This window comes from Uranotaenia lowii, chromosome 3, assembly GCF_029784155.1.
Source record: "Uranotaenia lowii strain MFRU-FL chromosome 3, ASM2978415v1, whole genome shotgun sequence".
NCBI lineage: Eukaryota > Metazoa > Arthropoda > Insecta > Diptera > Culicidae > Uranotaenia > Uranotaenia lowii.
Window position 1 is genome coordinate 16,986,406 of NC_073693.1, and position 12,213 is coordinate 16,998,618.

Genomic DNA, 12,213 nt, shown 5'->3' on the forward strand with positions numbered 1-12,213 from the left:
TGTCATTTTTGTCATTTTTGTCATTTTTGTCATTTTTGTCATTTTTGTCATTTTTGTCATTTTTGTCATTTTTGTCATTTTTGTCATTTTTGTCATTTTTGTCATTTTTGTCATTTTTGTCATTTTTGTCATTTTTGTCATTTTTGTCATTTTTGTCATTTTTGTCATTTTTGTCATTTTTGTCATTTTTGTCATTTTTGTCATTTTTGTCATTTTTGTCATTTTTGTCATTTTTGTCATTTTTGTCATTTTTGTCATTTTTGTCATTTTTGTCATTTTTGTCATTTTTGTCATTTTTGTCATTTTTGTCATTTTTGTCATTTTTGTCATTTTTGTCATTTTTGTCATTTTTGTCATTTTTGTCATTTTTGTCATTTTTGTCATTTTTGTCATTTTTGTCATTTTTGTCATTTTTGTCATTTTTGTCATTTTTGTCATTTTTGTCATTTTTGTCATTTTTGTCATTTTTGTCATTTTTGTCATTTTTGTCATTTTTGTCATTTTTGTCATTTTTGTCATTTTTGTCATTTTTGTCATTTTTGTCATTTTTGTCATTTTTGTCATTTTTGTCATTTTTGTCATTTTTGTCATTTTTGTCATTTTTGTCATTTTTGTCATTTTTGTCATTTTTGTCATTTTTGTCATTTTTGTCATTTTTGTCATTTTTGTCATTTTTGTCATTTTTGTCATTTTTGTCATTTTTGTCATTTTTGTCATTTTTGTCATTTTTGTCATTTTTGTCATTTTTGTCATTTTTGTCATTTTTGTCATTTTTGTCATTTTTGTCATTTTTGTCATTTTTGTCATTTTTGTCATTTTTGTCATTTTTGTCATTTTTGTCATTTTTGTCATTTTTGTCATTTTTGTCATTTTTGTCATTTTTGTCATTTTTGTCATTTTTGTCATTTTTGTCATTTTTGTCATTTTTGTCATTTTTGTCATTTTTGTCATTTTTGTCATTTTTGTCATTTTTGTCATTTTTGTCATTTTTGTCATTTTTGTCATTTTTGTCATTTTTGTCATTTTTGTCATTTTTGTCATTTTTGTCATTTTTGTCATTTTTGTCATTTTTGTCATTTTTGTCATTTTTGACATTTTTGACATTTTTGACATTTTTGACATTTTTGACATTTTTAACATTTTTAACATTTTTGACATTTTTAACATTTTTAACATTTTTGACTTTTTTGACATTTTTGACATTTTTGACATTTTTGACATTTTTGACATTTTTGACATTTTTGACATTTTTGACATTTTTGACATTTTTGACATTTTTGACATTTTTGACATTTTTGACATTTTTGACATTTTTGACATTTTTGACATTTTTGACATTTTTGACATTTTTGACATTTTTGACATTTTTGACATTTTTGACTTTTTTGACATTTTTGACTTTTTTGACTTTTTTGACTTTTTTGACATTTTTGACATTTTTGACATTTTTGACATTTTTGACATTTTTAACATTTTTGACATTTTTGACATTTTTGACATTTTTGACATTTTTGACATTTTTGACATTTTTGACATTTTTGACATTTTTGACATTTTTGACATTTTTGACATTTTTGACATTTTTGACATTTTTGACATTTTTGACATTTTTGACATTTTTGACATTTTTGACATTTTTGACATTTTTGACATTTTTGACATTTTTGACATTTTTGACATTTTTGACATTTTTGACATTTTTGACATTTTTGACATTTTTGACATTTTTGACATTTTTGACATTTTTGACATTTTTGACATTTTTGACATTTTTGACATTTTTGACATTTTTGACATTTTTGACATTTTTGACATTTTTGACATTTTTGACATTTTTGACATTTTTGACATTTTTGACATTTTTGACATTTTTGACATTTTTGACATTTTTGACATTTTTGACATTTTTGACATTTTTGACATTTTTGACATTTTTAACATTTTTGAAATTTTTGAAATTTTTGAAATTTTTGAAATTTTTGAAATTTTTGAAATTTTTGAAATTTTTGAAATTTTTGAAATTTTTGAAATTTTTGACATTTTTGAAATTTTTGACATTTTTGAAATTTTTGGCATTTTTGAAATTTTTGGCATTTTTGTCATTTTTGTAATTTTTGACATTTTTGTAATTTTTGACATTTTTGACATTTTTGTCATTTTTGACATTTTTGACATTTTTGACATTTTTGACATTTTTGACATTTTTGACATTTTTGTCATTTTTGTCATTTTTGTCATTTTTTGACATTCTTGTCATTTTTGACATTTTTGACATTTTTGACATTTTTGACATTTTTGACATTTTTGACATTTTTGACATTTTTGACATTTTTGACATTTTTGACATTTTGACATTTTTGACATTTTTGACATTTTTGACATTTTTGACATTTTTGACATTTTTGACATTTTTGACATTTTTGACATTTCTGACATTTTTGACATTTTTGACATTTTTGACATTTTTGACATTTTTGACATTTTTGACATTTTTGACATTTTTGACATTTTTGACATTTTTGACATTTTTGACATTTTTGACATTTTTGACATTTTTGACATTTTTAACATTTTTGACATTTTTGACATTTTTGACATTTTTGACATTTTTGACATTTTTGACATTTTTGACATTTTTGACATTTTTGACATTTTTGACATTTTTGACATTTTTGACATTTTTGACATTTTTGACATTTTTGACATTTTTGACATTTTTGACATTTTTGACATTTTTGACATTTTTGACATTTTTGACATTTTTGACATTTTTGACATTTTTGACATTTTTGACATTTTTGACATTTTTGACATTTTTGACATTTTTGACATTTTTGACATTTTTGACATTTTTGACATTTTTGACATTTTTGACATTTTTGACATTTTTGACATTTTTGACATTTTTGACATTTTTGACATTTTTGACATTTTTGACATTTTTGACATTTTTGACATTTTTGACATTTTTGACATTTTTGACATTTTTGACATTTTTGACATTTTTGACATTTTTGACATTTTTGACATTTTTGACATTTTTGACATTTTTGACATTTTTGACATTTTTGACATTTTTGACATTTTTGACATTTTTGACATTTTTGACATTTTTGACATTTTTGACATTTTTGACATTTTTGACATTTTTGACATTTTTGACATTTTTGACATTTTTGACATTTTTGACATTTTTGACATTTTTGACATTTTTGACATTTTTGACATTTTTGACATTTTTGACATTTTTGACATTTTTGACATTTTTGACATTTTTGACATTTTTGACATTTTTGACATTTTTGACATTTTTGACATTTTTGACATTTTTGACATTTTTGACATTTTTGACATTTTTGACATTTTTGACATTTTTGACATTTTTGACATTTTTGACATTTTTGACATTTTTGACATTTTTGACATTTTTGACATTTTTGACATTTTTGACATTTTTGACATTTTTGACATTTTTGACATTTTTGACATTTTTGACATTTTTGACATTTTTGACATTTTTGACATTTTTGACATTTTTGTCATTTTTGTCATTTTTGTCATTTTTGTCATTTTTGTCATTTTTGTCATTTTTGTCATTTTTGTCATTTTTGTCATTTTTGTCATTTTTGTCATTTTTGTCATTTTTGTCATTTTTGTCATTTTTGTCATTTTTGTCATTTTTGTCATTTTTGTCATTTTTGTCATTTTTGTCATTTTTGTCATTTTTGTCATTTTTGTCATTTTTGTCATTTTTGTCATTTTTGTCATTTTTGTCATTTTTGTCATTTTTGTCATTTTTGTCATTTTTGTCATTTTTGTCATTTTTGTCATTTTTGTCATTTTTGTCATTTTTGTCATTTTTGTCATTTTTGTCATTTTTGTCATTTTTGTCATTTTTGTCATTTTTGTCATTTTTCTAATTTTTGTCATTTTTGTCATTTTTCTAATTTTTGTCATTTTTGTCATTTTTGTCATTTTTGTCATTTTTGTCATTTTTGTCATTTTTGTCATTTTTGTCATTTTTGTCATTTTTGTCATTTTTGTCATTTTTGTCATTTTTGTCATTTTTGTCATTTTTGTCATTTTTGTCATTTTTGTCATTTTTGTCATTTTTGTCATTTTTGTCATTTTTGTCATTTTTGTCATTTTTGTCATTTTTGTCATTTTTGTCATTTTTGTCATTTTTGTCATTTTTGTCATTTTTGTCATTTTTGTCATTTTCGTCATTTTTGTCATTTTTGTCATTTTTGTCATTTTTGTCATTTTTGTCATTTTTGTCATTTTTGTCATTTTTGTCATTTTTGTCATTTTTGTCATTTTTGTCATTTTTGTCATTTTTGTCATTTTTGTCATTTTTGTCATTTTTGTCATTTTTGTCATTTTTGTCATTTTTGTCATTTTTGTCATTTTTGTCATTTTTGTCATTTTTGTCATTTTTGTCATTTTTGTCATTTTTGTCATTTTTGTCATTTTTGTCATTTTTGTCATTTTTGTCATTTTTGTCATTTTTGTCATTTTTGTCATTTTTGTCATTTTTGTCATTTTTGTCATTTTTGTCATTTTTGTCATTTTTGTCATTTTTGTCATTTTTGTCATTTTTGTCATTTTTGTCATTTTTGTCATTTTTGTCATTTTTGTCATTTTTGTCATTTTTGTCATTTTTGTCATTTTTGTCATTTTTGTCATTTTTGTCATTTTTGTCATTTTTGTCATTTTTGTCATTTTTGTCATTTTTGTCATTTTTGTCATTTTTGTCATTTTTGTCATTTTTGTCATTTTTGTCATTTTTGTCATTTTTGTCATTTTTGTCATTTTTGTCATTTTTGTCATTTTTGTCATTTTTGTCATTTTTGTCATTTTTGTCATTTTTGTCATTTTTGTCATTTTTGTCATTTTTGTCATTTTTGTCATTTTTGTCATTTTTGTCATTTTTGTCATTTTTGTCATTTTTGTCATTTTTGTCATTTTTGTCATTTTTGTCATTTTTGTCATTTTTGTCATTTTTGTCATTTTTGTCATTTTTGTCATTTTTGTCATTTTTGTCATTTTTGTCATTTTTGTCATTTTTGTCATTTTTGTCATTTTTGTCATTTTTGTCATTTTTGTCATTTTTGTCATTTTTGTCATTTTTGTCATTTTTGTCATTTTTGTCATTTTTGTCATTTTTGTCATTTTTGTCATTTTTGTCATTTTTGTCATTTTTGTCATTTTTGTCATTTTTGTCATTTTTGTCATTTTTGTCATTTTTGTCATTTTTGTCATTTTTGTCATTTTTGTCATTTTTGTCATTTTTGTCATTTTTGTCATTTTTGTCATTTTTGTCATTTTTGTCATTTTTGTCATTTTTGTCATTTTTGTCATTTTTGTCATTTTTGTCATTTTTGTCATTTTTGTCATTTTTGTCATTTTTGTCATTTTTGTCATTTTTGTCATTTTTGTCATTTTTGTCATTTTTGTCATTTTTGTCATTTTTGTCATTTTTGTCATTTTTGTCATTTTTGTCACATTTTTGACATTTTTGACATTTTTGACATTTTTGACATTTTTGACATTTTTGACATTTTTGACATTTTTGACATTTTTGACATTTTTGACATTTTTGACATTTCTGACATTTTTGACATTTTTGACATTTTTGACATTTTTGACATTTTTGACATTTTTGACATTTTTGACATTTTTGACATTTTTGACATTTTTGACATTTTTGACATTTTTGACATTTTTGACATTTTTGACATTTTTGACATTTTTGACATTTTTGACATTTTTGACATTTTTGACATTTTTAACATTTTTGACATTTTTGACATTTTTGAAATTTTTGAAATTTTTGAAATTTTTGAAATTTTTGAAATTTTTGAAATTTTTGAAATTTTTGAAATTTTTGAAATTTTTGACATTTTTGAAATTTTTGGCATTTTTGAAATTTATGGCATTTTTGTCATTTTTGTAATTTTTGACATTTTTGTAATTTTTGACATTTTTGACATTTTTGTCATTTTTGACATTTTTGACATTTTTGACATTTTTGACATTTTTGACATTTTTGACATTTTTGTCATTTTTGTCATTTTTGTCATTTTTGTCATTTTTTGACATTCTTGTCATTTTTGACATTTTTGACATTTTTGACATTCTTGTCATTTTTGACATTTTTGACATTTTTGACATTTTTGACATTTTTGACATTTTTGACATTTTTGACATTTTTGACATTTTTGACATTTTTGACATTTTTGACATTTTTGACATTTTTGACATTTTTGACATTTTTGACATTTTTGACATTTTTGACATTTTTGACATTTTTGACATTTTTGACATTTTTGACATTTTTGACATTTTTGACATTTTTGACATTTTTGACATTTTTGACATTTTTGACATTTTTGACATTTTTGACATTTTTGACATTTTTGACATTTTTGACATTTTTGACATTTTTGACATTTTTGACATTTTTGACATTTTTGACATTTTTGACATTTTTGACATTTTTGACATTTTTGACATTTTTGACATTTTTGACATTTTTGACATTTTTGACATTTTTGACATTTTTGACATTTTTGACATTTTTGACATTTTTGACATTTTTGACATTTTTGACATTTTTGACATTTTTGACATTTTTGACATTTTTGACATTTTTGACATTTTTGACATTTTTGACATTTTTGACATTTTTGACATTTTTGACATTTTTGACATTTTTGACATTTTTGACATTTTAGACATTTTTGACATTTTTGACATTTTTGACATTTTTGACATTTTTGACATTTTTGACATTTTTGACATTTTTGACATTTTTGACATTTTTGACATTTTTGACATTTTTGACATTTTTGACATTTTTGACATTTTTGACATTTTTGACATTTTTGACATTTTTGACATTTTTGACATTTTTGACATTTTTGACATTTTTGACATTTTTGACATTTTTGACATTTTTGACATTTTTGACATTTTTGACATTTTTGACATTTTTGACATTTTTGACATTTTTGACATTTTTGACATTTTTGACATTTTTGACATTTTTGACATTTTTGACATTTTTGACATTTTTGACATTTTTGACATTTTTGACATTTTTGACATTTTTGACATTTTTGACATTTTTGACATTTTTGACATTTTTGACATTTTTGACATTTTTGACATTTTTGACATTTTTGACATTTTTGACATTTTTGACATTTTTGACATTTTTGACATTTTTGACATTTTTGACATTTTTGACATTTTTGACATTTTTGACATTTTTGACATTTTTGACATTTTTGACATTTTTGACATTTTTGACATTTTTGACATTTTTTGACATTTTTGACATTTTTGACATTTTTGACATTTTTGACATTTTTGACATTTTTGACATTTTTGACATTTTTGACATTTTTGACATTTTTGACATTTTTGACATTTTTGACATTTTTGACATTTTTGACATTTTTGACATTTTTGACATTTTTGACATTTTTGACATTTTTGACATTTTTGACATTTTTGACATTTTTGACATTTTTAACATTTTTGACATTTTTGACATTTTTGAAATTTTTGAAATTTTTGAAATTTTTGAAATTTTTGAAATTTTTGAAATTTTTGACATTTTTGACATTTTTGAAATTTTTGGCATTTTTGTCATTTTTGTCATTTTTGTCATTTTTGTCATTTTTGTAATTTTTGACATTTTTGTCATTTTTGTCATTTTTGACATTTTTGACATTTTTGACATTTTTGACATTTTTGACATTTTTGACATTTTTGACATTTTTGACATTTTTGACATTTTTGACATTTTTGACATTTTTGACATTTTTGACATTTTTGACATTTTTGACATTTTTGACATTTTTGACTTTTCTACATTTCAATCGTTCGCAATTTTAATAATATCTCGACTTAAAATAATCGATCGGAAACTGCATCATCAATCAAAGTTTTCTTCCAAGCGAATGAGCAATCAATGAACGTTTTGTTTGCTAATTGAACTCGATGAATGAGCTCCACATTTTTTTTCGATTAATAAAAAGTAGCTTTTTTCTTAGGGCGTGTCAATGTGAGAAGTCCCTTCAAAAAAGTATTAATTCATCTAAAAGATAAAAATTTACATTTGACATGCCCTATCGAATTTAGCTTGGGGAAACCCGAAACCATCAGCTTAAAATTAATCTTACATCTTTCTGTTCCTCTTCTCTCTTCCCCAACCCATCTCTCTCTAGGTCCTGTCGCTCGGAGCCGACGTCCTGCCGGAATACAAACTACAGAGTCCGCGGATCCACAAATGGACAATACTGCACTACTCTCCGTTCAAGGCGGTGTGGGACTGGATAATATTAATACTAGTTATGTATACAGCAATATTTACTCCGTACGTAGCAGCATTTTTGCTGGGAGAACCTGACTTTAATCAAAGGAAGAATCGCAAATACGCGGACGACCCAATTGTGATAATTGATTTAATAGGTGAGTTGTTTTGTGAGTGTTTCTGTTTGTTTTCTGGGTCCTCGGGGAGAAACATTCCGGATGCCCGTCTGGGGATGGCTACAGCTGCCAGATTCAATTGGCCGAAAGTAATCAATCGAGCTGAATTGGACGATAAATTATGAAAACACTAATTGATATCACTTTTCTACCAATCATGGAATGACTCAACTCAATCACGGCAATCCGACAATGGTAATAAAGTGGAGCTTAAACGATGGAACTCGGTCAATCCACGTGATACATTAAAGGATTATCCTTTGAGTTTCACAATTTCCATGGGCAAGAACGTAGAGAGCCATAAGTTTTTTTTAACGATTTAAACCACTCACTTACGTCTTCTACTGGAGGATCAGTTTTGAAAGCAAGCCGAAAGTTTCGAAGCCAGTTTAATGTTTTTGTTTGGTCCATAAACAACCATACACCATTGCCATTTGCTAACCTATTTAAGCAGCAACCTGTTACAGTTTCGAATATTTTAACTATAAGCTGCACCAATGAAATTTCCCATCGTGTGTTGCATGCTCTAATGCTTGTTAGTCGATAGGGGCTTCTCATTAGCATGAGGTGAAAACTTTGCCAAAAGTTGAGCTTGTTCTTCTGGGCAGTTTTCGATAATGAAAATTTGATGGCCTTTCTGCATACGTTCGGAAAGTACGAGAAGATAAATATTCTTCTGATAATCGTATTATCGTCTATTAGGTGGAACTTGCTGGGTAAATGAGCAGCTCACCCTTAGTTTTTTTAATTGAGTTTAAAGTTTTTTTGATCAAATAGCCGATGCAAATGGTTACATCAACACCAATGCATTAAAAACGTCTGAAATTCTATGCATTTTGAAAAATGTCAGTGATGTTGTGAGATTAATTTAGAAATTCGGTTACTGTTTGGTGTACTTTTAAGCCATGAAATATTACACAGCTGCAAAAATTGACATTATGCTCCCATAGGTTTATTCGATGCCTTTATAATCACCAAGCATCATTGTAAAACTTGAGACGATTTAGTTGATTCCTGAATTTGCGCAACGCGTTTCAATTTTTTATGGAAATTTGTATGGAGGAAGAAATTTTTGCATTCAAATTCATCCAGAATATTCAAATCAGCTTGAACTGAAGTTTGGCTTTAACTATTGGTTTTGCCTATTCCTAAGCCTATTTCCTATTTACTGTATGCCAACATGAGAAGGAGCTAAAATTTTCATGAAAAAGTTTTGTCAAGGTTATATAAATCAGCAAACTTATTGGCTGTATAAAGCAATTTCTGGGGAATTTTTTATTTTCATCCTACCGTTCAAAATCATTTTAAATTTGCAGTCAAAATCGCTTAAATTAAAAAAAAAATGTTTTATTTTTTTCTTATATAACGTTAAATATCTTTTCTGAGGTGAAAGTTCGGTTAATGGTTTGTTCACTTGAAATGTACTGCAAGAATCATGGTTAAATATTTTTGAACTTTCAGTACATCTTTGGTGATTTTTTAATGAAATATTTTGTCATCCCATATAAATTTCCATACCAAACTAAGATGCGTTGCGCTAATTTAGGACTGAATGAATCACTTCCACTTTTTTGATGCTTTTTGCGGCAGTAATAATAACCAAAAACAGTTATGGGAGATGTACAAATTTGAAAATTTGGAATTTCCATACAAAACATGCAGCGGTCTAATGGCCCATCCTTTCGCTGCTGGGAATAAGTTATTTTGTACTCAGAAATCTCAAAACTGTATAATCAAAGTTATAATTAAAAGTAAAATTTATCATTTTGAATTGTTCCGGATATCTGTATACCATCACTTCTAGTCATTGATCAAGGTTTAAGGTTGAGCTTGAGCTTAGATAAACTGTACATTTCAGTAGTTGCTACTCCATGATTGACAAGGATCGTTCAAATTGTACATAGATCCAAATAAATGGGGCTTGGGATTAGCTTACCATTTTCTATGTATACGTTTCGAAGGTTCCTTATCTCATATGGTCAATAACAGCACCGACCACGTCCTTACGGTTAATCGTGGAAAGGGAAGGATTGTTAGTTCGACTTCCGTTGCTACTAGAGACGCCTTATCTCGCTATAGGAAAGAAAATAAAAGAATTAGTACATAGAACACAAACCCTTTCAAGATTTGTTAAGAACTAGAAAGGTTTCCACAATATTTGCTTTTTACCCTGGGATGAATTAAGTAATATTTATTAATATTAAAAAAGATCGTAAAAATTCAAAAATAATGTAAAAATACTTCTCATTTCTTAGCAAACCACAAATGGAACTGAAAAAAACTTATTCGATCGTAGCATGCCAAGACCCCAAGAGAAATCAGATTGCTCTTGTAAGCGGCTGTCGGGTATTCTTTTGCTCGCTTAGGTGTGTATAGAATACACCTAAACCACTCTAGGCTGACTGTGAAGAGGATCTGCGATTGCTTCGAATCCTCTACATAGTCAGTCAGTGAGCCTAGCAAAAGTTTACCCGATCAGTTTTAAGCTTTCTACACAAATTGCCCTCCGCTTACATTCTTCACCACCTTTTCACTTCTTCTACGAAGCGCACTCGCTTCATCTATCCAGCTATATTCTTCACAATTACTTAAAAACATTTCTACCTTAGAAGTTCATCTCGCCGCAATGTCATTAAAATAATATAATCAATAATTATATCGGCGATAAAAATCTTAATCACAGTCTTTCAAATGTTGTAAATGACTTAAAATCGCAAACTCCATCGGTATTGGGTGAAAGGGCTAAACGAGTAGAAGTCGAATTTCGTTATCAGACGCCATCTTGAAATCCAAGATGGCGGCATCCGCTGAACTTTTAATGCTGTAAATGACAAAAAGTTGCATTAAACAACCATGCATTATGGGTATTGGTTGAAAGGGCTAAACTAGAAGAAGCCCATTTTTTTTCTTTTCGACGTCATCTTGAAATCCAAGATGGCGTCTTCCGTTGAACTTTGAAATGCTGTTAGTCACTGAGAATCGCATGAAAGGCCCACAATATTGGTATTTGGTGAAAGGGCTGAACTATAAGAAGTCGAATTTCGCTATCGGACGTCAACTTGAAATCCAAGATGGCGGCTTCCACCAAACTTTAAAATGCTGTTAATCACTGTAAATCACATGAAACTCCCACAATAGGGGTATTATTTGAAAAGCATCAACGAGTAGAATACAAATTTCGCTATCAGGCGTCATTGAGTAAAATGGCTTAATCAGTTTAAGTGGAACTTCTCTATCAGATCACATTGAAATCTAAGATGGCGAATTTCGCTCAACCTTAAAATGCTGTAAATAACTAAAAATCGCATGAAACCCCCACAATATGGGCATTGGCTAAAAGGGATAACCTAGAAACAGTCAAATATCGCTATCAGGTGCATCTAGAAATCCAAGATGGCGGCTTTCACTGAACTTTAAAATGCTGTTTAACACTGATAATCGCATGAAACTCCCACAATATTGGCATTGTGTGAAAGGACCAAACGAGTAGAAGTCGAAGTTTTCTATCAAACGACATCTTGAAATACAAGATGGCGGCTTCCACTGAGCTTTAAAATTCTGCAAATGACTAAAAACCACACGGAAGCTTTACAATATTGGTATTCGTTGAAAGGGATAAACTAGAAGAACCAGACCCTGATTGTTTTTGGCAACCCGCTCGAACATTTTGTGTTGTCAAAATCGAACGATTTTTTTCCCAACTTTGTTTTTACT

The 12,213-nt window shown here is 27.0% G+C and overlaps 1 protein-coding gene across 13 annotated transcripts in view; it reads left to right on the forward strand.

Moving 5' to 3' along the window:
* LOC129757875 (potassium voltage-gated channel subfamily H member 7-like) overlaps positions 1–12,213 on the forward strand; it is a 505,815-nt gene that overhangs the window by 400,915 nt on the left and 92,687 nt on the right. For all 13 annotated transcript variants that reach the window (XM_055755238.1, XM_055755232.1, XM_055755237.1 and 10 more), the window contains one exon: positions 8,238–8,481. In XM_055755238.1, the coding sequence (XP_055611213.1) occupies positions 8,238–8,481 (244 nt within the window). The remainder of the gene's footprint in view (positions 1–8,237; positions 8,482–12,213) is intronic.